General features: G+C 61.0%; 1 protein-coding gene across 1 annotated transcript in view; it reads left to right on the top strand.

Annotated features, from left to right (window-relative positions):
• FRMPD3 (FERM and PDZ domain containing 3) overlaps positions 1–24,921 on the top strand; it is a 44,812-nt gene continuing 19,891 nt past the window's right edge. The window contains exons 1-11 of the mRNA XM_035325315.1: positions 1–110; positions 16,600–16,702; positions 17,309–17,458; positions 21,766–21,920; positions 22,146–22,248; positions 22,370–22,415; positions 22,782–22,886; positions 23,561–23,668; positions 23,976–24,107; positions 24,209–24,328; positions 24,431–24,567. Coding sequence (XP_035181206.1) covers positions 21,773–21,920; positions 22,146–22,248; positions 22,370–22,415; positions 22,782–22,886; positions 23,561–23,668; positions 23,976–24,107; positions 24,209–24,328; positions 24,431–24,567 — 899 coding nt within the window. The 5' untranslated portion in view covers positions 1–110; positions 16,600–16,702; positions 17,309–17,458; positions 21,766–21,772. The remainder of the gene's footprint in view (positions 111–16,599; positions 16,703–17,308; positions 17,459–21,765; positions 21,921–22,145; positions 22,249–22,369; positions 22,416–22,781; positions 22,887–23,560; positions 23,669–23,975; positions 24,108–24,208; positions 24,329–24,430; positions 24,568–24,921) is intronic.

Genomic DNA, 24,921 nt, shown 5'->3' with positions numbered 1-24,921 from the left:
GGGGGGGGCGGCGGCGGCGGCGGCGGCCAGCGGGGACCCGGCCCTGCCCGCCCGCCGCGCCGCCCGCCTCAGGCCCCGCTGGTAACGGAGGGAGAGCGGCCGGAGCCCAGGTGAGCCCCTAAGGGGTGGAAGCGCGGTTGGTGGCCTCGGAGCTCGGGGAGCGGCGGGGATGCGCCCGGTGCCGTGCCCGGTGCTCCCCCTTCCCGGGGCGCTGCCGTCGGGAGCAGCCGTCGGGGACGAGCTGCGCCCCCCTCCTCTGCACCGCTCCGGGGGCACGGCAGGGAGGCCGTCCCCTCCCGCAGGGCGCTCAGCCCCTGCGCTGGGTGCTCGAAAGCCGCCGAGCCGCTGGAGCCAGGCTGTGCCCCAACCCGGGTGGGAGACCATGCACGGGAGCCCCGTGGTGTCCCGCGGCACCGGGAGGAGCAGCTCGGGTTTGTGTCCCCCCAGCTGCCCCACCGCAGCCGTGGTGGCTCTGCAGGTGGCACCCGCTTGGCCGATACTGTGGGATGAGGAATTGGGTGCGTGGGGCTCACGGGGGCTGGATGGTGCCGTGCTGCTGAGCACCGCTCTTGCCCAGCCCCGCTGAGATGGCTTTGCCCACCCCAAGCAGGGCAGGAGGGAGCGGGGTGCAGGGCAGGAGTTGTGCCGCTGCTGCCGGGTCACCTTGGCGCGCCCCTGGGTGCCGATGCCCGCCGTGTTATTCTGGTGTTGTGGATGTGGTTGTAATGGATTGCACCCGACTGAGCTGAAAGAAGGGAGGAGAAGTGCTTGGCTACTGGCTCAGGGCTTGTTTGTGTTTTTTCCCTCATTTCCCAGCAATTGGGGATGGGATGAGTTTTCCTCTTTGTCGGCAGCAGGACTGGCGGAGAGACGTGGCTCCCTCCAAAGGGGGCTGCAGGGCAAGAGCTACGGGAAAATATTTGCATCTTTCTCCTCTCACATGACAAGCAGCGAGCCCTGTGCCACCTTTCACCTCCCTGTGCCTCAGTTTCCCCATGTCTGCAAGAGAAGGGTGCGGGAGCGAAGAGCTGGTTCTCACCAGAGGGGCTGAGATGTGGTTTGTCATGTGTGAGAGCTTTGCTGGGCACGAGTCCACTCTGAGGCCAAGAGCGGTTCTGGATCAGGCCCAAGGGACACCGAGTGCTAGCTGCCATCCTGCGGCAAGGAGTTCCACACTGCGCCTGAGCAGCCACCAAAACCGTGGGTTTTACATTTTTATTTCTAAAGAAGGGAGCAGGAATAACCCCCCTCACCATGCTGGCCGGGTCTGGCAGCCTCGCCGTGCCCCGGGCCATCCCCTGCCCAGGCAGCACCACTGCCTTGTGCAGAGGTGCTCCAGCATGAGAGCACGGAGTTGCTTGCAGGTCCAGGCCCTGCTTGGTGTGGATCTGCCTCTGCTTGGGTATCAGCACCACTGGCACCGGGGCCGAGCTGCCCAGACCCCCACTGCCGTGGGCAGGTGCTGCTGGCTGCCAGCAGCTGGCTCTGCCTCGCCGGGAGCTCTGCCCGCGGGCTGCCGCTTCAAGATGAGCAGGCGGCTGCCCATGAGAGGGAATTGGGACGGCTTGTGAAGGAAGGGGCTGTGGAGCAGATGCAAAACACAGCCTTTTTTATGCTGGTGGTACAGGGGGTGCAGCTGGAACGGGCTCAGGTTTGGTCCCCGTCTCCCTCTTGCTAGAGATGAGGCTGGGGAGGGGAGAGGTGCCCCCCTCAAAATTAGCCTGGACAAGGACCCGCTAGCCTCAAGCTTCCCAAGGCAGGAGGGAGGCTTTATGCCTGCAGTGAACAGCAGTGTGCTCAAACTGAAGCCTAAAAGCATCAGGTCCAGCCTAGCATGGGAGAAATCCCAGAGCAGGAAGCAGCCTAGAGGCAGGGCTCCGTCTGCGCACACGTTTCCAGCGTGTTGCTTCATCCCCTGTGGTGCTGCCAGCCGACCTGGGGAGGGGCGAGCTGGGCTGTGGGACCCGCTCGCGGGGCTGCAGAGACCGGATCCTGCCTCACATCCCAGCCCCGTGGTACTCGGAGGATGCTTTTGCTGGGTGCTCAGCGGCTGCTCGCTGGCACCGAAGGACAAACCTCGAGTCCTCAGCTCTGCCTCATGCTCGCAGCGCGCCGCCAACGCCGGTCCTTCCCCGCGCCCGCTGCAATCGGCAGCAGAGCTCCCCTGATTCGGACCTGCGAGTGAAGTGTTGTTCGCCAGGGCAGCTCCAACCCACGGGCGCCGCGTTTCTGTGGTGAACAAGCGTTTTTGTCAGAACAAAGTAGGTTGCTGCCTTGCACAGCCTCCAGCCTGCGTGGAGCAGGGCGCGGGTCCCTGGGGCGCAGCAGCTGGCCGTGGGGACGGGGTGGGGGGACAGGGACCCAAGAGGGGTGCTGGGACACCCCAGGAGGAGCTCGTGCAGGTGGTGTCTCAGAGCCAGGAGGGCAAGTGAGCTGCAGGATTGGTGCCCAGCGAGGCTGGGAACACTTCTGAGCTGCTCTCTGTTCTCTGTCTCTCTTTTAAATTAATCAGGAGCTGGCCTCAGCAGCCAGTCAATAGCGAGATTTATCTCTTAAATAGCGTTATTGATTGCTCGGGAAGCCTGGTTTTGTATTGATAGATCTGTACACATGCAGACAAGCCCCGTGCCAGGTCCTGGTGGCGAAAGGCACGGAGCAGACCGTGCGACACTGCTCACCACAGGTGGGGTCGCGTGTGTGCCCACCTGATGGAGACGCAGCTCCACAGGAGAGGACTGTGGGGTCCCCAGGGGTCTTTGGGTACAAACCCTTTCGCATCCATCCACTGTCTTGCCCAGTCTTGAGCTTTTTCCCTGTTCTTCCCAGTCTGTGGTGGTGTGGTGCTACTGATGCTGCCAGCAGGCATTGGCGAGGCAGGGTGCTGTCTCCCTCCCTATGAAGGGGTCTGCCTGCAACTTGCACGGTGTCCTGAAAGGTCCCTGACCCCGCAGGGGTCTCCGTGTGGGGACTCTGGGGTAGATGTGCATAGCTAAGCCTGTGCTGTAGCATCACCCAGAGGGGCCGTGGAGGAGGATGAGCGAGGCAGGGTGCACCTGACCCACCCGAGGGGGTTCAATTTGGGCTGCTCCTGGGGCCCTCCACTGGGGCTGTGAGCCGAAGCGTGCGGGAAGCACCGTGGGACCTGGCTGGGCTCCGAGCAGGTGGAGCCGTGGGAGTATGGCAGGGAGACAGCTCGCTGCCGGTCTGCTGGTGGGAAAGGCAAGGTGCGACGCCGCTCCTGAGCCTCCAGGTAACGGGAACCGGGCTGAGGAGGGCTCCCACGGGCTGTGGGGGCTTCACCGGCAGCATCTCCCCGGGCTTCAGTGTGCCTCTTGTCCCTGGGAGGTGGCAGAGCGCTCGCAGCCATGGAGCGGTGGCACTGTGTCCGGGTCCCATTGCCTGGCTGCCTGGGTGCCGTGGCAGCATGGCACAGGGGCAGCCCTGGCTGTGCCGTGGGAGAAGGGGCAGGAGCAGGGGGTGCAGAGCTGGGTTCATGTGGCTGGGCTCAGCGTTGGGAAGGACTGGGCGCAGGCAGTCCCAACATGGGGGGGTGGTTTGGGTGCCCCCGCGGGCCCCCCTACAGCCCCACCTGAGAGCCCTGCTTCCCTGATTCAGCAGCCGGGGTGGGTCTGGGACCTCAGCATCTCCTGCTCCTGGCGGTGTGGCTGCAGCACCCAGGGGAGGCTGGTGCTGACAGGAGCAGGGCCAGGGGCTGGGACCGTCTCATGGCCCAAGTTGTTGTCCTTTTAGCTCTGGGCAGTGCCTCTAGGCTCGCCCCAAAGCAGCACTGTGTGCTCGGGCAGTGCCGCTGTCCTCCAGGGTCATGGAGCACCGCCAAGGTGCAGTGCTGCTCGTGAGACGAATTGCAAAAGCTCTTGCCAGTTTTGCTGTAGCAAACTTCACGCTGTGGCCGTTTTGCCTTGGTGCTGCAGAGCCTGCTGCCGAGCCCTGCCCGCAGCGAGCCTGGCTCCCCTCGGCACGTGTGTGCCGCCGTGCACCGGGCTCCTGGCCCCAAAACCTCGCGCCCAGCCTCGCAGAGTGCTGCCCGACGGCTGGGAGCAGAGGCTGGCAGGAGCATCAGCTGAGCTGTCACGGGGGATCTGTAGGGTCGGATCACCAAAGGCTCGGGTCTGGGAAAACCTGCGTGTGCTTGTCACTGTTCAGTTAACATCCATGGGAAGTTCTTGGGTGCTGCCATGCCTGTGTGCATGTGTATATACATATATATGCGTAGCACTGTAGCATCTCGATAACACTTGGACCCCTTCAGCGTTTTTCCAGACAATGTCTGCCCGCAGCGAGCGCCCAGTCCGCCTGATCTCAGCAAGCCAATCTACGCAGGGATCTTGGGAAAGAACAGTTGGGGTTTTATGAAGCTGGCATAATTTACAGCTAAAATAGCACACCAGAAATATGTCCAATCCAATCTCCTTTGTAATCTTGTTTTCATTTAAACCTCCAGGCTGATGGAGGGGGGGAAGCAAACTGCAAAGGGAGTTTATTACCCGTGTCAGGGAGATTTGTGCGGTGCTCCGTACGGGGTGACCTCAATTTGCAGGGGTTGCGGCTGGCTGGGGGGCTCCCGGCCCCGAGGGGCTTCTCCTGCCCGGGCTGGGGCTGCAGCCCTTGCTGCGGGGGGCTCGAGGCGCGCGCCGTGGAGCAGCTCCAGCGCCTGCTCCCGCAGCTGGGCAGGCAGAGCTATTGCAATGTCTCGGCGAGCACTGCGCTCGTGATGTCCTGGCCAGCTCACCGTGAAAAGGAATGAAATTATCTCGCTGCTGCTGCCTTTGCAGGTTGCGTTTCTCTTTAGTTTTCAAACCACAGATTGTCCCAGATCTCCTGCCAATAGCAGGGAGCTAACTGATAATGCAGCTGCTATTAATAAATCAGTGTTGTTACATATTCATATCAATCAGGCTTCTAATTCCACAATATTAAAAAAAAAAAAAAAAAAAGGCGGTGTTTCACAGGGGTGATGGAGGAAGGTGTGAGGCAGGCTGGTGTTTGACGTGCAGCTCGGCGTTGGCAGAACCCGCTCTGCTCACACGTCTGCCCTGTGGCACTCCTGCCCTGAGCTCTCCGCGTGCTCCTCTGACCTTTTGCATCCCAGCATCTGGGAAACGTTATCTTTGCGTTGTTTTGCCAGAAGCTGCCGAGATGAGCCCAGTTCTCCATCGGTGCGGCCCTGGCAGGCTGCGGGCAGAGCTTCGCCCCGGCCCTGGAGGCTGAGCTCCTCTGGGAGGCCGAGGTCCTGCAACATGTTGGGCAGGGACACGGGACAGGATGGAGAGCCCTTCCTTCGTCCTGTGTGCCTGCCTGCGGCCACGCTGGCGGCGCTGAGCCCAGGGGTTGGGTCCCACACACAGCTGCGGGATCCCCGGAGTGCCGGCACCGCTGGGAAGTGGGAGCGGTGCAAGACGGGGGAGCTCCCGATCCGTGCGGGTGGGTTGGTGGGAACGGCTCCGTGCTTTCTCCATTTTATATAGAAAGTTTCGCATATTATGTAAATTAAAAAGCAAAGCATAGAAAATCCTACGGTATAAATCTGGGATGTATATATGCTTGTGCAGCCATTAGTGAGGGAAGTACACCAAAGAATCCTGGCCAATGGATATATATATTTCCATTGCCATTCCTGCAATAAACTATGGTTTTTGTCATTGCTACAGTATGTTTAAGAAATGTACTATCTTCAAAACTGTGGCAGTGTTTTATGGCAAGCTGTAAATTGGAAGAGATACCTAATTATTCATAGGGTATTACGGAGGTGTCGGTAAATGACTTCACCATTAAGGCTGCCCTGAGACTTGCGTGTGCAGCAAAACCATCTCTCCTAATGAGTTCGGTTTCCAGATTTGGTCAAATATCCAGCAAGGCCAAAAAGATTTTGCTCGAGTGCTGCTCCAGAACCTCCCCCTTCCCCTGTAGCAAGGTGTGCTTTGAAACGCAGCCTCAGGACCTCGGGTTCTCTGAGTCCTGGGGGAGCACGAGGTGCTCGGGGTGCCACGGAGCCGTCCCACAGCTGCGCCCGCCGGGAGAGGCGCGCGGTCGCTCAGCCAGGTTCCTGGGGCGCGCTGGCTCCCAGCCCTGTGACAGAGGGCTGCCGTCGCTGCAGCGAGCAGTTTCCAAGCAACTCGGCGGCTGCCGGTCTAAAAGGACTCTTGGTAAAGGCACGTTAATATTAAGTGGAGTTATTAAATGGAACAGCGCTAAGAAGGATGCAGGAAGGGCAGCTGGTGTGGCGGAACCGATAACTGCCTGCCGTCGCTCAGGCTGTAAGGACAAACAGCTCCCTCGTCCCAGGGACAAACAGGGGGGCCAGGGACCGGCTAGGTGGGCTGGCAGCAAGAAATCCCCCAATGCCTCCGGAGGGCCGTGGTGGTGCCTGCAAGGCCTGAGCTGTGTGGTGGTCGGGGCCGGGCTGGCTGTAGCCACGGTGGTACGAGCCCAGGTTAAGGCTGCGGGGCGGCCGGGCACCTCCAGCAAGCCAGCAGCAGGGCACAGCCTGTCTCATTTGGGGACAGGCAGAGAGAAGAGAGTTGGAGGTGGTGGGGAGAAGTCCTCCGGGACAGCGAAAGGAACAGGAGCTGTATCAGGAGCAGATGGGATTGCTGCTGCCACGGGGGGCTGTAAGTGCTCGTGCTCTTTGCTGTGTTTATGCCTAGCTGGAGGCATCTTGCTTTTTTCACCTTGTCCGCGAGTTTAACTTTCTGCCTCCCCTGAGTTTGTGTGAGCTCAGGACAGGACTGGAGGGATGAGGCAGAGGTTGTTCTTTGCTGATCTGAAGGAAATCCATTACATGTGTTGTTGTAAGCAAGCGCTGGCATTGCAGGGCCAAACAAGGCTCCCAGGGGAGGGTTGTTGGGCCTCACCTGAGCGCCCTGTGCTGCGCAGGCAGGGCTGAGAGCCGCCTCTCTCCAGCACCAGCCTGCCTGGGAGGTGGGGAGAAGCATTTTTATCCTGGAAATACTCTTAGGGCACTTCAAAGCCAGGGACGGATTTGTGGAGGCAGCCACTGTCACGGTCCAAGCGGGCAAAGCCCTGCTTCTCGGGCAGGCTTTCACCCTCTCATTTTCCTCAGCAGAGCTCTGGCTTGGGGAAGGCTCAGCTTGCTTTTCAGCTCTGCCTGATGGTGGCTGTGCGGGGCTGTGCTGGGAAGGTGCTGGCTGAGGGGAGGTGGCAGAGGCAGGGAGCGAAGGCAGGGCCGTGCTTTGCTGTGGGACCAGGCCGCCTCCTGCGCCGCTGGCACCGTGTGCCCGGACACCTGCGCTATGCAAACCAGCCAGCTGCTGGCTGCTTTCTGTGGTTCAGCACCTCCGAGAGTGGGTGGGAGCGCAGGTTTTGCAGAATCCACAGAGTGTTCGTGATCTCCGGTGGGATGAGGCTGCCGGTGCTGCTTGCTGAGGCGTTCGCTCGGGGAGGCTGCTCCGCCTGCTGCAGGAGGTGACGCCGGGCCGCCCGGCAGCTGCCATCGTAAATCTGCCCGGCATCAGCGCGTGCAGCAGCAGCCTGGGGGTGATGTGAGGAGCGTTCCCGCTGACTTACAGCTTCTCGGCTCGATGGGGGTAGGAAACAGTGGCTGGCTCTGCCGGCATGTGCCACATCATGAGCTGCCCTCCCTCCCCGTGCGGCGTCAGCGGGACTCGGGCAGGGGCTCCCGGCAGGCAGGGCCAGCAGCGGTGTGCCGGGAGCAGGCTGGTGTCAGGCAGCAAGGCTGAGCCATCATGCTGGTGGGTGAGGCTGGAAGAACGCGGAGCAGAGCAGCATGGCTGGAGAGTCCTGCCGCCCACCTGACCGCTGCCTGCTGCTGTCCCAGCTGGTCTGGAGAAGGCCGTGAAGTTTTTCCCCAGCTCCTTGGTCCTGTATCTCTTACTAACTCTTCTCCCCACAAAGCTGGCCCCAGCATCTCCATCTCCTCGAGTTGTGTCAGACACCCACCAGCACGGGAATGGTGTGCGTGAGCAGGAAGCAGCGTGGTGCAGGGCTTCGAGCCCTTCATCACCGAGCAGTGCTTTGACCTCTTCTCCATCTCTGCACATCTCCTGGGTGAGTGTCTGTGCCTTGGTTTCCTCAGCCTTCAGGCAAGAGCAATGCTCACCTCCCCGAAGTGCCTTGGGAGGAAAATTGAAAGCCAGGCGCCATCTCCTCTCCCTGCTGTCCTGCCAGGTGTGTTGAGATGTCCTCGTACAGCCTGTCTGCCCGAGGAGGGCCCGTCTCCCATCTCAGCGCTTTGAAGAGACATCACACTGCTCTTGGCTAAACAAATTTTCGTTCGCTGTGGCTCTTTTTTATTTTTTTTTTTCCTGCTCAGCATTCAGGGAGCATCGTTGTGGTAACCAAGGTATTTGCATAATCTGTGGTCTGTGGTAATTGCTCCCTTTCTGAAGAGGTGCTAATCATCCCATGGGTTTGGGGGGGTTATTCTATCTCCGGGATGCGTGGCAGATGCCCACACATGCTGCCAGCAGGTCCTGGGATTCCTGTGTGTGTGTAGGGGACAGGCAGCAGAGCAGAGGCTAGCCTGGCCGTGGTGCAGAGGTTAAACTGTCCCCATGCTTTGTGACCACAAGGGAAAACAGCACGACCTGGCTGCTGAGCAGGGTCTGAGGCTTCTGGAGCCCTGCCACCCCCGTGTCCCCTCCCAGCAGCAGCAGTCTGTGCTCCTGCCCCGCGCTGGCATCGCTCACAAAATGCCTTTGCTGTGCCAACCCAGTGCCTGTTCGTTACGGGCTCTCATCTCCAGCCTCGCTCTGTGCTACCATCGCCAGAGAGCAAAGGCTGCACCTGTCTCGGCACCGGCCGTCTCCCCGGCTGTATTAGGTCTCGGTTTATCTGTATAAAATCTCACGTCGTTTATCTTCCTAAATCCCAGCAGGTAATTCTGTAATCGCGTCCCTCCTGTGGTGCTGGCCTCTCCTCCCTACCCGATATCCTCTTCAGATTTAATCCCCCTGGAGTTTACATTGTTTTTTTGCGATCCCTAAGGGATGATGCTGCCAAATCCCGATCCCGGTGCCGAGCTCACGGGGAAGCACTTAATTCCCTTCCCGTTAGCAGGATACACTGCTAATCATCCCCGCAGCTCCTCTCCTGCCGCAGCTCCTGCTCCCTGCAGAAGTGCTCTGCTTGCATGGGTGCCGAGGCACTTTGAGGATAAGGGGTTCAGTGTTTGTTTTTGCCTTTTTTGGGGCCTTTTTTGTTTGTTTGTTTGTTTTTGCTTTGTTTTTTGCTTTGTTTTTTTTGCTGTGTTTTTGCTGTTTAATGGAAATCACATGCTGTGCAAGGAGCTGTTGGGTCTGCTCCTGGTGTAACCAAGCTGATGAGACCAACGTTGCCAAGAAGCCCTGAGGGGCCTGGCTGTGCCTGGGCTGGGGACACGGAGAGGACGCCTTGCCCAGCATCCCCACCCTGCTGGCTGCGGTCGTAGGCTTGGGGTCTGCGCAGGCAGGGAGGCAGGAAGACCTCGCAGGGGCAGGGCAGAAGCCGGGTGCTTTGGTGTCAGCTCCAGGGCCAGGCTCGTCGGAGGAGGATGCCGGTGTTTGCCTTGTCTCTGCTCTTTAAGATGTCTTTATGGCGGTGCCTTCCCTTCCTACCTGTTCACGCAGGATGAGGTCCCGGTTTGATACCCTCTGATAAGGCAGATTCTAATAACTCGGCTGTGTTTACCCGCCCCCAGCAATATTCTTGCAAATGAGGTGTCAGCAGGGATGCTGGCGAACGTGAGTTGCTGTGTGTGGATTTTTACAAAACCAACAACGCGGTGCCGGGGCTTGTGATTTGCGGGCGTTACGCCGGCATCCAGCCGGAGCCCCGGTGGCGTGTGAGGAAGGTCTGTCTCAGAGCCTGCTGGGGACGACAGCGTCTCTTCGCTTGCTCCTTCACCTGCTGTTTACAGAGGATGCTGGTGGAAAGGCCTCGAATGGCTCATGTGCTGCTGCCGGCCCCTCTGCTAGGGAAAAGGCAGCCTGTTACCTGAGCTTCAGCGCTGGCTGCTTTTGGGAGGCACTTGTGTAACACCGTGGGCTTGGTGTCTCTCAATCCATGCACGGTTGGGTTGCACAGCCCTGTTTGTGACTGAGGGATCTAATCCAGACAGGTCTCGGATCTCCCAGGCATTTTTCATGGTCTTCTTTGGCAGGCTGGCTGCCCAACCCTGCCGCCCTGCTCGTGCACCAGCTTCTGCTGCTGGAGTCACCGGCAGCGTTAGGAGGAGGCCTGGGAGCACCTCCCGTCCGTCCCCTGAATTTGTGGCACCTCCTGTCAGTGCCATGCGGTGTGCCCCGTGGGCTGGCAGGGAGCCATGAAAAAGGCTGCTGTGTATGGGTTTAGCGTGTTTATTCCCTTCTCGTGAGGGTTTGGCCACCGCTTTGGTCATCGCTGAACCCTCAGCCTGGCCAGGCAGGGGTTGTGAGGATGGGTCCCCAGCAAGCTTGAGTGGTTCTGAGCTGGCCCACCACGGTCTGTGTGTTCACCACCACCCCAGGCCAAGCCCTCCCGAAGCTGTCCCACTTGGTTTGGATCCTCCCAGCATCGCGCCATGAGCTTTGAGCCCGTGCCTGGGGGACGCTGTGACCACAGAGCCCCATGGCAGAGGGTTGTCACCTCTCCTCCTGCTCCTCTCCATCCCTGGCCACCACCCCGAGTGCCCCTCAGCCTCCCGGAGGGATGCAGACCCTGTCCTAGTGCTGTGACAGGATTCACAGCCCCCAGCTCCCCGTGTCAACGCGCTACTGACAGCCAGGAGGCATTAAGGACCAACTGGCTCGTCTGCCGAGACCGCTGGATTCTTGTTGTTTTGATTCCATTTTTTATAGGCTAGCAGGAGGATTTTAGTCTGGGCAGCGAAGTAAGAATCAGGAGAGGCTCTGCACACATCCTACTGTGCCCACATCTCCTCCCATGGAGCTGGCAGGGGCTGGTGCCTCCGTGGGTCTGAAGCTCTGGGGGGTGTTTTTGGTGCTCCTGGCCAAACTGGGAGCACTGGGAGAGGCGTGCCTGGCTTCGCAGGGTTGTAGCTGTCCCCGTGCTGTCCCCAGCCCAGCTGGTGCCCACGCAGCCAGCGATGCTTAACCCTGCTCTCACAGCTGCCCAGAGCCCGTCCCTGCCTCAGAGAGCTGATGCGAGCAGGCAGGCAGCGGGGCAGCGAGCTCCCGAGGCCACACTTCATCTCTGGCTCCCGTGTACGACTCGGGGCACACGAAGTCATCTGATAGGATTTTGCGAGCAGGCGTGAATTGTCATTCCCCAAAAGTGCCAAGGTGACAGCTGAGAGGGCCACGGGCAGTGGCTCTGCTTGCAGATGTCTTCTGACGCTCCCAGGGTGCTAACACGGGGTCTGTGAACGGGCACGGTGCCTGGGGAGCTGCCGTTCCAGGCCGTGCCGTGCCAGGCCGTGCCGTGCCGTGCCAGGCTGTGCCGTGCCTCGCTGCACCACCGCTCCTCCAAGGCACTGCCACAGCAGCCACCAGCTGGCCCTGGGTGAAATCCCGTTAGCGGTGCCGTAAGCAGAGCCGTGTACCTCGCACTGCAGGGCTCGGGGCACAAACGGCAGCAGACAGCGCGATGGGGCCGGGGCCATCCCAGGGGACACAGCTGGGACAGGGCAGCCCCGCGGAGCAGGCTGCAGCGCGCGGTGCAGGGACGTGTTGCGGTTAATGCTGTGTGACAGCTTGACGGGTCCTCCCGGGACAGCCGGGGCTGCCATGCCATCTTCAGAGCTGTCAGCCCTTGGCTCCCGCACCACGGCATTTATCGTAAGCAGGCGGCGTGGGGAACTCTCTCCCAGGAGCAGGAAGGGCTCTGGATCTGTGGGCACGCTCCCAGAGAGGTGCTCAGCCCCGTGTCGGTGTTTCTGAGAGGGATGGAGCCGGCTGGGGGACGGGAGAGAGCCCGAGCCGGGATGTGAGCCGTGTCCTGTGCAGCCCCCAGGTGGGGGGGCGCGAGGGGCCGCTGATGCTTTCGGTCCCACGCCTCCTGCTGCTCTGCCCAGCCGGGCGCTGCTTTCCTCCTGCAGCGAGGCTCCGGCTGCTCAAACCCCACCGGCACTGGATAGACACAGAGCAGCAGCACGGACGGTAAGCGGCATTACCGGGGCAGGGAGCTGGAACGAGACGGGCTCTGACAGCTGCTTCCACGAGGGTTACGAGGCGAGCGAGGTGTCAGCACGCACGGCTCCAGCCCCCCCGTTTTGCTCTCTGCTGTTTGGCACACGTGTCTCTCGGCTCTCCCTGCCCTGGGATGGGCTCTGGGGGTGGGCACCAGGGTGGCAGGCGTTGTCTGCTCCTTGTGGGATGGTGGCCGAGCGCCGGGGACGTGGGGAGGGGAAGCAGCACGTGTGCGCAGGCTGAGTCATGCTGAGGACTGTGCCTGTTGTTACGAGTCCAGATATGATGAGCGCTTGGCAGAAATCAGCTCATCATCTGCCTCTCCCCACCTGGCTGTCCATCCGTCCCAGCTCCTCTGCGTAGCGTCTGAAGGGGGAAAAAAAAATTAAAAAAAATCTCCTCTTGGAAGATTTGGGTTGCTCCTCTGGGCTGTGAGGTTGGGGAAGCGAAAGCTGGCGCTTGGTATGCGGAGCACGGAGCTGGCGGCAGGGACGTGGGGCTGCAGCTGCGAGGGGCTGCTGCACCGCGGCACCCTGGCGGGGGTCTGCACCCGGGGGGAGAAATAATGCCACCGGGGTTGGGAGAGCATCCTGGGGCGAGCAGGGGGGGTCGGGGGCACCGACCTCCCTGTGCTGCATACGATGCTGGGGGCACCTCGCCGCTCCCCCCCTCGCTGAGCTGCATGTCCTCGGCTGCTCCGTGCCTAGGTGATTTTAGCTTTGATTCAGCTTAGAAATTGCCTTGGCTGAAACTCTGTCTCTATTGTTTGCAGTCTGCAGGAGCATCACTGAACGTGTCAAAAAGATAAATTGGAGAGAAGGAGAGGGAGAAAAACCGAGGCGAGCGGTGCGGTTGGAGGGGGGAGCGGTGCGGGCTGGGCTCTCCCAGGGCGGCTGGTGCTTCGGGCACCGTCTCCCTCTGCCCAGGCTCTCCAGGGTGCTCAGGGTGCCTCTGTCCTGCTGAATCAAGGAGGGTTCAGGCACCCCTGATGCTGTCCCCAGAAGGATTGGGCCCAAGGGCTGAGGTTTGGGCGTTATCCAGACACATGGGGCTATCGGTCCCTGGCTGTCCCAGGGCATGAGCATCCCTCAGGCGCCGTAGGAAACTGCTCCTGGTGCCAGCGCTGGGGACACGGCTTTGAATGCCTGGGGTGGGTGGGTGTTGTAACATGGTCACTGCTGGTAATGCCACCAGCCTCCTCCAGAACACCTCCATCAGCAGCATCCCTGCTCCAGGGAGCTCGTTAGCTGCAGGACGTGCATTTGGGTTCCATCGCACTGAGGCTCTGGGGGAAGGTGCTTGTGCCACGCTGCAGGAGGTCAGAGAGGCAGTTGTTACTGCTGCTGGGGATGCTGGGGCAAATTAATCGCCTATTAAATAAAATGTCAGCCAGAAACGGATGAGAACTGGCATTGCTTTCACGGCTTGCACTTTACAAAATGAATATGCTTGTGCACGGTTGATTTGCATATTCAAAAGAGGCTGCCTGGGAGGGCTCTCCTTTTGAACTGGGTGATACCAAGGGCTAAATTGTGTAAATTCAGTTATCCAAACACTCCTCTAAATGACTGGAATGATCTAATTACATAATCCATCGCCACAGGAGATGGTTTTTCAGAGCCTGAGCCCCTTTGTTTCTGGAAACGACGTCACCTCGCGCGGGAGGAACGCCGATGAGGAATTGCCCTCGCCCGCCGGCGCAGCCGAGGCGGTCGGGGTGCGTGCAGGGAGCCCGTTCCCCGTCCCAGTCGCCTTTCACACCTGAAATCGGGGAGATTGATCTTTGTGAAAACTTCACGAGGCGAATATCAGCCATGTCAGCTTAAATAAGGCTGGTTTGAAATAGGAACTGATTTGCATGGGCTGATCAGGCTAATTACTACGGTGTCTGCAGGAACTCGGAAAGTCGTCAGGTTCCCGTGCAGGAGGAGGCAGCGATCTGCCGCTGCGGAGCTGAGCACACGAGCAGCCGCAGGCATTGTGGGGCCTTCAGCAGGAGCCACGTCTCCACCTGCTCCCGAGCTCCGGGCGGAGAGGGAGCCACGAGATGGCACGGGCAGAGACCCCCGGGGGCCAAGTGTTGGCTCTTTCTGGTCACTCGGTCGGGGACGTGCTCCTGGGCGGTCAGGAGGCTGCCCGGTTGTGGAAGCAGGGCCACGTTTCCCATCCCCTGCTCTTGCCTCCAGGTCTCCCGGCTTGGCGTCGGAGCAGACGTGCTGTCTGGTGGGGAGCAGACTTCGCTGGGAGAGGGTGTTACGCAGCCGTGGGCGTGCGTGTCCCACGGGGGACGGCGCCTGCATCCCACGGGCACCGCAGGCACGTGTCCCACGCGCGGGCTGTGCGCGTGCGCATCCCTCGGGGACCCCGGCTGCCTGCATCCCGTCGGGGGGACCGCAAGTGCGTGCATCCCTCGGGGACCCCGGGCACGTGTGCCACCGCGGGAGCAGCTCCGTGTCCCTGTGCCTGCGCTGTTCCCCCCCGGGCGAGCGCCTTCAGGTGACTGGTGGGCGAGGAGGCGTGCAGCTGGGGAGCCGTGCACGTCTCCTGTCGACAAACAGAGAGACGCCGTCTCCCGGGGCTGTCGGCTCGGCGCAACATTTGTACACACGTGTGGCAAACAGAGGGCGCGTGGGCGGGCGGGCCTCTAAATATAGACCTGGCTACCTGGGACGCTCGCACGCCTGCTCCGAGGACAGCTCCGGTGCAGGTTGTAAAGGGATTATAACCGAGTATGCATTAAGCCTCTCTGCTAGAAAGCCAGCAGCCCCAGGCGGAAAACATCACACTCAAAGCTCCTTCTCGTCCCTTTTTTTTTTTTTTTCCTTTTCAGTGATGTTGCCTTTATCTGGTATCAGCTCAAGAGCTTTGCTGAGCCTCAGAGCACCGAAAGGGCTCCTGGAGCGGCAGCATGGGACAGGGGACCTTACGATGCTGTTTGCCACCTCCCAGAGCGAGCATTGGTCAAGGCTGGTGACAGCCACCAGGCTGTGGCAGGAGCTAGCAGCTGCACTACGAAAAGCCGTCCCCGCAGCCCTGCTCCGGGATGGGACACGTGGGTGGTGGTCCCCACTCGTTCCCACACAGCGGAATGGGTTGGCTCCGCCAAGAGCAGATTCTCCTTTCGAGGGACGGTGGTGACACAGGCAGAGAGGTGGCCGTAGCTCAGGGGCTTCTGTGTTCAGCTGGCCCATGCTGGGTGAGCTCTGGGGTCCGACTCGTGCTGACACCAAGACACGATGTGCTGCCTCCCTCTCCCCCCCAGGACCATCACACTGAGATCTCGGCTGGGGACGCTGCTTGCTCTGCGGTCCTGCAGCCCTTCCTCCCTGCTCTGCGCCACGCCGCATGGAAATAGCGGTCCCCAAAACCCCTGGCAAGCCATCAACCGAGCAAATTGCTCTCCGTAAATCCCGAGTGAAAGTCCTGGGATTCTGGAGGGCCCAAAGGAAAGCGTTTGATTGGATTTTTCAAGCTGCTTTCTGCTGTGCCAGGAGAGACAGGCTGACAGCCTCCCTGAATCTTCCCAGCTGCCATTTGGGAGCGGGTGCAGACAGATTGCGCCCTCTCAATAATGGGATATAAGCGATCTATAACTCTCCTCCCTTTATTTAACTCCCCTCCGGACTTCATACGCAGTAATAAATTCCTCCTCTTGCAAATCCTTCTCCAGGCCAGCTCCTCCGCAGGTCTCTCTTCACATCCAGCAGGCGTGGGGGGAGCGAGGGACCTGGAAATGAGCACAAGGGGGGGAAACAGGCACGGCGCTGAAACGTCCTCGTGGTGCCACGTGCGGGGCAACGCTGCCTCGCTCCGGGCTGCAGGCGGGGTGTTTGTTTCTAGCGGTGCCAGAAAGCACGGTTAATACAACATGAAGGTTGCCCGGGTTAAAATTGGTGGCGCTGGGAGACGGAGGAGCTGAGAGGCTCAGTCAGCGGCGTTACCTGAGTGGCACCGCGCGGCCAGGCGCCGGGTGGAATATATTGCACCCAAAGCACACGTCACACAGCCGGGGAGGCAGGGGAGTGAGGGAGAAAAGCGCTGCAAATTTTGCTCCATTGCTCCTTATCTCTGACTAATCCTCTTATGTATTCGTCTCGTTTCGGCCTGGTGTTGCCTGTTTGCTGTGTTCCTACAGTCCTCGCAGAGATAAAGATGCCTCCGAGCCTGGAGCGCCGTTACCAGCCCTGGCTGGGCGAGGGATGCTCCGGCCGCTGATGGTGGTGGTGGAGGAGAGGAACGAGCACTGTGCTCGCGGTGGGCAGCAGCAGAGAAGGGCTGGAAACCAGCTTCTCCCTTCCGTCTGTGGAAGGGGAAGGAAATTACCCTTCCAGGCTTGCCCCACGTTGCTCCTTTGAGTGTTTCAGGCACCCACAGAGTTGCACGTGGCTGTGGCAGGCAGCCCGCGGGTCTGATGGATGAGCTGCCGGTCTCCACCACTTGGAGACGGGTGCTGGTAGTGCTGCTTGTGACATTGGGCCGATTCCCTTCTCTGCAGACGCTGCTGCCTGAGCTGCTAAGAGAGGGGCCGCCTCGGAGCCTCCTGCCACCCGCTGCAGCCCCCGGAGCAGGCGCCGAGCGCTGTGCACCGCCACCAGCTTGTAAGTGGATGAGACGCCTGGACAGGGGCATGGGGGGACAGGGAGAAGGAAAAACAGCGAGGTGACGCGTGGGGCAGTCCCTTGGGCACCCAGCCTGCAGGTGGGAGTCTGGAAACTGGGACAGCAAGGGCAGAGCCTCTGCCCACGCCTGGCAGGGGGAAGAGGAGCACTGCCTTCATCCCTGAGGCCATTGTGGCATCTCTCCCCCAGCTGGGGTCATCCCTGCCCCAGGTCTGCTCAGCAGGGTTTCGTTGGCAGCCTCGTGGCAGCAGCTCGCCTGCCTTCTGATGGTGTTTCTGAAGGATTTTGCTTTGATCCTCTTCTCGGCAAGGCGCTTCTGTACGTCTGCAGCTGGGGAGAACAAAATTCCTTAAATGGCCAAAAATCGCAGGGAAAATTGGGAGAGCTGGGAGCCCCCAGGTAAAACCGATTTGCATTTATACAGAAATGATGTCTGCAGCAGCATGGAAACCCACACGGATGAGGCAGCCCGCTGCCTACGGGAGGCATTCAGATGGGTTGCACGGGATGCCGGCTCGTCCCCGTGCACGGGGCTGTCGTGCGGGGATCTTTATCATCTGAAACGTGCCTCCTTCGCCCCTGCAGGGATCGGACGCCCCGCAGTGCCGCTGGCCACAGCCTGCCCTGGAGCCCAGCCACCCGGTGAGGGCGCTGGGACACGTGCCCGTGGGGTCGCACGCCTGCCACGCTCACACGTGCCCCGGGAAGCCCACCGCAGGGGCCGGACACGCGCAGGTGGGTGCGCGCCTCGCGGGCAAGCTCGGGAGGGGGCTCATCTGTGTCAGGCTCATCCCGGTGGAAGTCCCCCCAGGTTTTGGCAAGAGACAGTGCTGCAACTCCAGAGGCAGATGTTGAGCCTCTGGCTTTAGTAGCTGGAAATTGCTTTCACACCCACTTGAATTTACAGCCTCCCCAGCATCCCGTGGCAGCGCGTTCCAGGCATTAATTGGCTGCCGGGTGGCGAAGTCCTTCCTTCTGCGTGTTTTATACCCTATTGTGCCGATGCCTTCCTGCTCTCAGACGGTCCTGGCTCCCTTCCCCCGTGTCAGCCTGGTTTTGCAGACTGCCTCCTCTTTCCTCTCCCTGATCTCCTTTCCCAGCCCTCCTCTTACGTGAGGAAAATGCCTCCTGGGAGCGTTTGCCTTTGCAGGGTGCCGTGGGGGCTGCACTCCAGGCTGTCAGTGATGATTCCGTATGTGTCTCAAAGGACTTCACGGGGCTTGTTTTGGTGCAGCCTCTTCCTGCACGGAAGCTGTTTTTTCTGTTGACCCGTGCCTCTCTGGAGGTTGGGTGCAGCCATCTCCGTCAGGCGTGCTCGCGCTGTGTTTTCTGTTAATTACCAGCATTCCTCTGGGAACAGCTCCTCTCCCTTCCGCACCCAGGCGGCGGCAGGCAAAACCTCGCTCCTGGGGCGGCCGAGCCCCTCTCCATCCCCCTCTGCCACCCCTGGGCTTCCACAGGTCCTGAGATTCCCACCTGGCAAACCTGCCCCCGGCCCCGATGCCACGTAAAGAGCCGCAGGCCGAGCAGCAGAGAGCTGTGCCTGCTGCCTCGTTAATTACAGCTGCATTTGGCCGCCTTGCCGGCTCCTGCAGCAGCTCCAGGGGACACTGCTCGCCGTCTGCCCCTTCTGAAAGGCCCGGGCATTTCAGCCCTCGGGCAGCCACCATCTGGCACCTAGGCAGGGCCACACGCAGCTCCCCAAGCTATGTCCGTGCAGGACGTCAGACATGACGGCCTGGGTCGTCCTGCCTTCTCTGGCTGTCCCTTCAGCCTCGGCCAAGCTGGCATCCCACGCTCTGGCCCTGCCCGCCACAGCCAGCCATTAACTGCTGCTGCCACAGCCAGGACAGCTGCTGCCGGGCCTCCAAAGGCGCAGCGTGTGTCTGAGCAGCTCTGGAAGCACAGCATCTGTTTGCCCTTGCAAGCACGGTCTGTGTCATTGGGCCACACAAGCTGCATCTTCCATCGTGACCAGGCACAGCCGGGCCAGGCTGACGGAGCTGCCAGGCACCCTGCCCGCTCTGCTCCTGTCCCCGCTGCTGGTCCCAGGCCCCAGGAGCCCCCCGGGCCTCCTCTGGGCTGGAGACCAGCACGCGGGGCCGGAGCTGCCATATGCTGCCCATAAAGCAGCTCCTGGCCTGCTCCCGACGTCCCCTGCCTCTGCCACACGTGCGCAGGATCCCACATGCCTCGCGAGCCGCTCGCCAACTGCAGCCCGGCAGATGGAGGAGCCGGGCAGAGCTCTGCAGCAGCAGGGACGGGGATCCAAAGGCTCTGTTTGTTCCCGGCTGTTTGCGGCAGCAGAGGAAGCGGGAGGAGAGCTGGCACCCAGTCCTGGAGCTCCGTCTGCACGCGGGGCACCCACCCAGCCCGGCGGCAAGAGGCTCGGCACGGGAGGAACTGCTCCTCCTGCTCTGCGCATGGGCCTGGAGCCAGCCCAACACCTCGGTGTTTGTTCGGTGTAACCTCCCCTGAGCATACTTGAACCGAGGCAGTGTGAACATCTATCCGTATGCCCCCAGCCGCTTTTAAGGGTTTTGTTGTTTGTTTTTTTTTCCCTCGGTGGTGTTGAGTAGGAGCTGTTTCAAACAAAGCCCTTCTTGAGCCGCAGGAAGCGTTCCCGTGTGCTGCCGTCCTGTTTGAAGGCAGCGCGGGTGTAGGCGCAGCCCCTTGCTCACAGTTTGGGCCCGGCACTGGCTTGTTCTTGCGGCTTTTGCTGCCGGTAAAGATGGTCAGTCAGCACTAAAAGCAGAGGCAGAAATCTGGTCCTTAGGGGGAGCGGAGATTGATTGCAGTAGGAAATTAAAAATGCACACGCTGTATTTTGGAGCAAGCCTTGCTCTGCCTGTACCCGTGCGGGGGAAACGAGGGCTCCGCGCCCTGCTGGTGCGCTGTGCCGGGGCATCCTGGGGTGGCTGCAGGGACAAGGACAAGAACAGCCAAGTTAGGGAGCATTAGGGGGAGAGCTGCTGCTGCTGCTGCTCAAGGGCTTCCTTGCCAGCAGAAGTCCAGGGGCTGACCAGGTCTGGTCCAGGGCGAGCGAGTGCTGAGCCCCAGGGCTGGTGCAGGAGAGCTGCCGTGGGAAGGATGCTTAGAGCCTCAGCCCCAGAGAGGCATGTCGTACCTGCCAGCGAGCACATTACTGCTTCGCCAGGAGTGGATAAGTCATGCTTACGAGGACACTGGTCCTCTTTTATTTAATTTCCTGGTAATGCTTCTGCAGCATCAAAGTCTTATCAGGAGAGGAGCAGCTTAAGAGCCTGGTAAAGGAGTTTTATTGTCAGTATGCAACGTTTTATTCCCCTCTTCACTTTAACATTGGACGGCAGACCTGGTTATGGCTGGAACGAAGTGTGCTTTTCTCCTTTTCTCCCTTTAAGATGCAGAGGTTTCCCTGCTAACTTCTTGCAGATGGGAATTCAGCTGCGTGAGCGGCTGCTGGTCCTCCCAGAGCCACGGGCTTGGTGGGGCTGATTGTGGGGCTGCTTGCAGCTCCTGCGGGCGCTGCAGAGCTCCCATTTTGCAGACAGAGAGCATGTGTGGGACACATCTGGGGGCCTAACAGCTTGAGTGGGACAGCTGGGGCTCCAGGGCTTGGCGGTGACTTTGCAAACCCCTGCCTCAGTTTCCCCAGAGCAATCACGTGGAGCATCCAGGTGTTTCCAGCCTGCGGTTGTACCATCGTCCTCATGCTTTTATGCTGCTGGGTCTCATTAGGTGTGACAGGCTGGGGACTGCAGCTGCTGGGGGCAGCCTGGGGGAGGCATGGGGGGGAAGGTTTGCTCGGTGGCTGTGCTGCCGCTTGCAGCCAGCTCCCTCTCTGCAAGCAGCAGGCGTTCTCCCTGGCCGTGCCAGGCGTGCCGGAGATGCGACGTTACGTTCAGTCGCCTTTTCAGCAGCAGACAATGTCCTTGGATAATGTCCATTTAAGAAAATTGTTTGAATTGTGCAGGGTTTTTTTGTTGTTTTTTTTAAACGCTCGTGGGAGCAGCAGAGCAGATGATGAGGCAGCGCAGAGCCAGCGGCAGGGGAGCCGGCACCGAGGGCGCTCCCTGCGGCTGCGTCCTGCGGGAGATGGAGCCCCCCGTGCCCGCGGGTGCTGCACCCCGCTGGGACCTCCCGCGGGTGTGCTGTGCCCCCCAGGAAATGCCTGCTCCCTTCCACCCCTCAGAGGTTCCCTCCCCGGGATGAAGCCAGACCCAGCTCCCTTAAAGCCTCCTGGGACAGGTGGCCCCTGGAGCATGGGCTGGTGCTGGGCTGCCAGGGGCTTCAGCCCCCCTCGTCCCACAGTTGTTCCTCGCTGCCCTGCGCCAGTGGGAGGGGGGCATTGGGAATGCAGACAGATTGGACTAGATGGGCGATGCGTCAAAGCCTAAACTGATAAGAGACAGAACAATTGATGTGTTGCCAAAAAGGCTGGGAAGGATTTTTTTTAAGCAGGCTAAATAGTCCGGACAGGAACAAGCAATGAGCGGCACAGAAACAACGGCATGTTCATCGCTTTGTTTGTCTGGCGGTGGCCGTGCGCGCTGCCATCTGCCCCGGCCGTGCTCCACAGCCGTCCCCACCTCGCTCCCTGCTAACCGGCTGGCAGCCCGGCCCTGCTGGCCCCAGCACCACAGCTGGCATCGCTGCGGGATGCCCCGGGCAGGTTCAGCATCACCTCGCACCAGGCTGGCTGTCCCCAGCTGCAGGAGGCCCCTGGGGTGGTACCGGGGACTCGGTCACATTGAGCAACGACAGCTCAGTTTGACCTAATCCTGATTTTTTTTTAGGCTAGATTTGATTCCACCTGGGCCAAATGTGCCAAGGGTCTGCATGGGGCGAGTCAAGAGCAGGGACGGAGCAAGTTGCGGGGACAGGGATGGGGCGGTGAGACGCTGGGACAGGACAGCGTGATTCACCCTTGGGGTGCCACCCGCCAAGCTGCCATCAGCGGGCTGTCCCCTGGGTCCTGGGGGGCTTGGGGCGGGGGGGGGACAGCTGCCTTTGCAGCGGGGTGGTGCGTTACATCCTGCCCCCCTCGCTGTGCGGCGCAGCCATGTGATGCCGGAGGAGCGCGGCGATGATATGGAATGTGGGCAGCTGCCTGCGGACACGCTCCGACAGGTGACGGTCCTGCGCCACCCCCGCTACGGATTCGGCTTCGTGGCCGGCAGCGAGAGGCCCGTGGTGGTGCGCTCGGTGGCAGCAGGTAAGGTGCATGGGGGGGTCCCGGGGCATTACCTCGTGGCTCCAGGAACACCTTCCCCCTTGTCAGCCCCTCTCTAGCCTCCTCTCCCCTCCGATGGGCCCATGGGGTCCCCTCCATGGCCACAGACGTGGGTAAATGCTTTGGGGGTGGTTGGGACCCTAATTCCTGGCTGGGAATGTCACCACCACCCCCGGCCAGCCCAGCGCTGACCCTCTGTCCTGGCAGGTGGCCCCTCTGAGGACAAACTCCTGCCAGGAGACCAGATTTTGGCCATCAACGATGAGGATGTGAGTGAAGCCCCCAGAGAGAGGTTCATCGAGCTCGTCAGGTGAGGGCAGCAACCCGTCCATCGTCTGCCCCGGGAGGGGTGCGGGTCTGTGCCGGCTGAGCACTCCCGAGGCCGTGTGTTGAGCAAACCTGTCCTCCTTCCCTTCTCCTTTCTGTCGTAGGAAGGCCAAAGACTTCATCATCCTCACGGTCCTGCACACCCACCAGGTGAGAGCGGGCAGCGGGCGACATGGCCAGCCCCTGGGGAGCTGACAGGGGGAGCTGGGATGGGGTTTGGCAGCCCTTTGGGAGGCCAAGGTGGGGTTCAGGGGGCCTCAGGGGAGCTGTCACAGATAGGCACACAAGCGCATGCATCTCCCTGTCCTCATTGCTCATGAAACCACCTCCTCGTGGGACAGAGGGAGGAAGAGTCCCCGGCAAGATGGGGCTGCGGGGCTCCAGGTTGATGGCACGACTGGCACCAGCACCACGTTGTGATGGTGTTTGCTCCCCAGGCGTTTTCCTTTCTCCGTGCAGGGCTTTCCCCGCGCTGCAGTACCAGTTTAGGTGATTTACCCAGCGCTCTCTTTCCAGTCCCCCAAATCCGCTTTCATCAGCGCAGCCAAGAAGGCGAAGCTGAGGTCCAACCCGGCGAAGGTCCGCTTCTCAGAGCAGGTGACGGTCGGCGAGACAGACCCAGTGAGTCCTGCCTGCCGCCCTCCCACGGCACCCACTGTGCCCCCGTGGCAAAAGGCTTCAAAGGAGCGCCCGTGAGAGGGGTGGGCTGGCCGGGGCATTTCTGTGGGAAGCTGCTGTGCTGCAGTGATGTTCCAGCTCAGTGGCATCATTTGTTAATTGCAGGAGGGTTTTATTAAGCAGCACCAGTACAAAAAAAAAAAAAAAAAAAAAAGACACTCAAAGCGCTTCTAGCAAATTCTATTTTTAAGCAAAATCAATTAGGTAATTATCTGATCGAAGCGCTGCTCACTAAATAAAATCGGCTGTCACCCCACTGCCTTGTGCAAGGCTGAAGTGGGCTAAACTTGGGCTGGGGGCCAGAAAGATGGGGTCAGCTCTGAGCCCCCCCAGCAGCTCCCCTCTGCCAGGCAGGCTCCGGGCACCCCACCGGGACGCTCCTGACCAAGTGGGATGCTCGGTTCCCACTGCTGGCAGCTGGGCAGGTGACTCCATCAGGCAGCCCTGAATCATTCAGGCTCTGTGCTTCTAAATGCTCCACGGAGAGGCTGGGTTTTCAAGGGAAACGTGCCTCTGAGCGCACGGATGCAGGGAAGCGAGGGATGCTGTCACCACTGATCACACAGCCGTTCTCTCTGCCTCCTCCCCTCCATCCCCACCCTCCTGCTTCCCTGCAGGACATGCTGAAGAAGGAAGCTCTCCTCCTCATCCCCAACGTGCTGAAGGTTTTCCTGGAGAACGGGCAGATCAAGTCCTTCACGTTCGATGGCCGAACCACTGTGAAGGTGGGCGCCCCCCCCGCTCCTCCCCTCCCCAGCACCGCAGCGGTGCTCCCTTCTCCATTTTTTCTCTGTCTCTTGCTTCCTTGCACGAGCACCTGTGAGCTGCCACCATGTAATAGCGAGGCTCTTGCATCCCTGGGTGATGTGTGCTGCAGCCAGCACCTCCCGGGTGCCAACCATGGGGCCACATCCTGCACCGGCCTGGCCCTGGGTGCTGGGATGAGGCGGCTGTCGGTCGGGTGCTGCCCCCCCAGCCCCAGAAAGGAGGGAGCCGCTGCCCCGCACCCAAGCCCGTCTGTGGCCTTTCCAGGACGTGATGGTGACGTTGCAGGACCGCCTGTCCCTGCGGCACATCGAGCACTTCGCCCTGGTCCTGGAGTACTCGAGCCCGGAGCAGAGCCACCGCTTCCTGCTGCTCCAGGACAAGCAGCCGCTGGCCCACGTAAGCCCCCGCGTGCCGGCGCGTGGGTGGGCTCCTGCCCCGAAAGCAGGAGCGTGGGACTCGTGCCGTGGGCTCACCGCCCCCATCTGCTCCGGCCCCAGGTCGTGCAGCGGACGCACTACCACGGCATGAGGTGCCTCTTCCGCGTCAGCTTCTTCCCCAAAGACCCCGTGGAGCTGCTGCGCCGCGACCCCGCAGCTTTCGAGTACCTCTACATCCAGGTAGGGGCGGGACGTGCTCCCAGCGCCCGCTCCGTCCTCATGAGGAGGGTGCCGGGTGCCCTGTCCCCACGGCTCCCTGAGGACACCTCTTCTACCCCGCAGAGCCGCAACGACGTGATCAGAGAGCGCTTCGGCGTGGACCCCAAGCCGGAGATGCTGCTGGGGCTGGCTGCCCTCCACATCTACATCACCGTGGCGGCCACGCGGCCCAGCCAGAAGGTGTCCCTCAAGAACGTGGAGTGAGTCCCAGTCCCTGGCCCTGCAACACCCACGTGTGGCAACCTCCCTGGGGCCGCGGGGATGTGTGCTGGGAGCCCAGGAGCATGCCCTGGCGAAGCCGGGCTGATTTCCCTCCTGGCATCCCAAGCAAGAAGCGCTGTGGCTGTGCGACCCCAGCACACCACCGAGCCCTGCGGCCGTGGCTCAGCCCTGCTGTGGCTCCTCCTGGGCCTTAAATCCACACAAAGCACAGGGTGGCCTTGTCGAGAGGGAGGGAAGGAGGCGGCACATGGTGTGGGGAGGGGGAAACCTCAAAAAAGCTTTGGGGATTTGCCCAGCAAAACCTCGCGTGGTGGTGAGGCCTTCTCACCGCT

This window comes from Oxyura jamaicensis, chromosome 4 (genome assembly GCF_011077185.1).
Source record: "Oxyura jamaicensis isolate SHBP4307 breed ruddy duck chromosome 4, BPBGC_Ojam_1.0, whole genome shotgun sequence".
In the NCBI taxonomy this organism is placed as follows: Eukaryota; Metazoa; Chordata; class Aves; order Anseriformes; family Anatidae; genus Oxyura; species Oxyura jamaicensis.
This window is presented reverse-complemented; position numbering and strand designations above follow the sequence as displayed.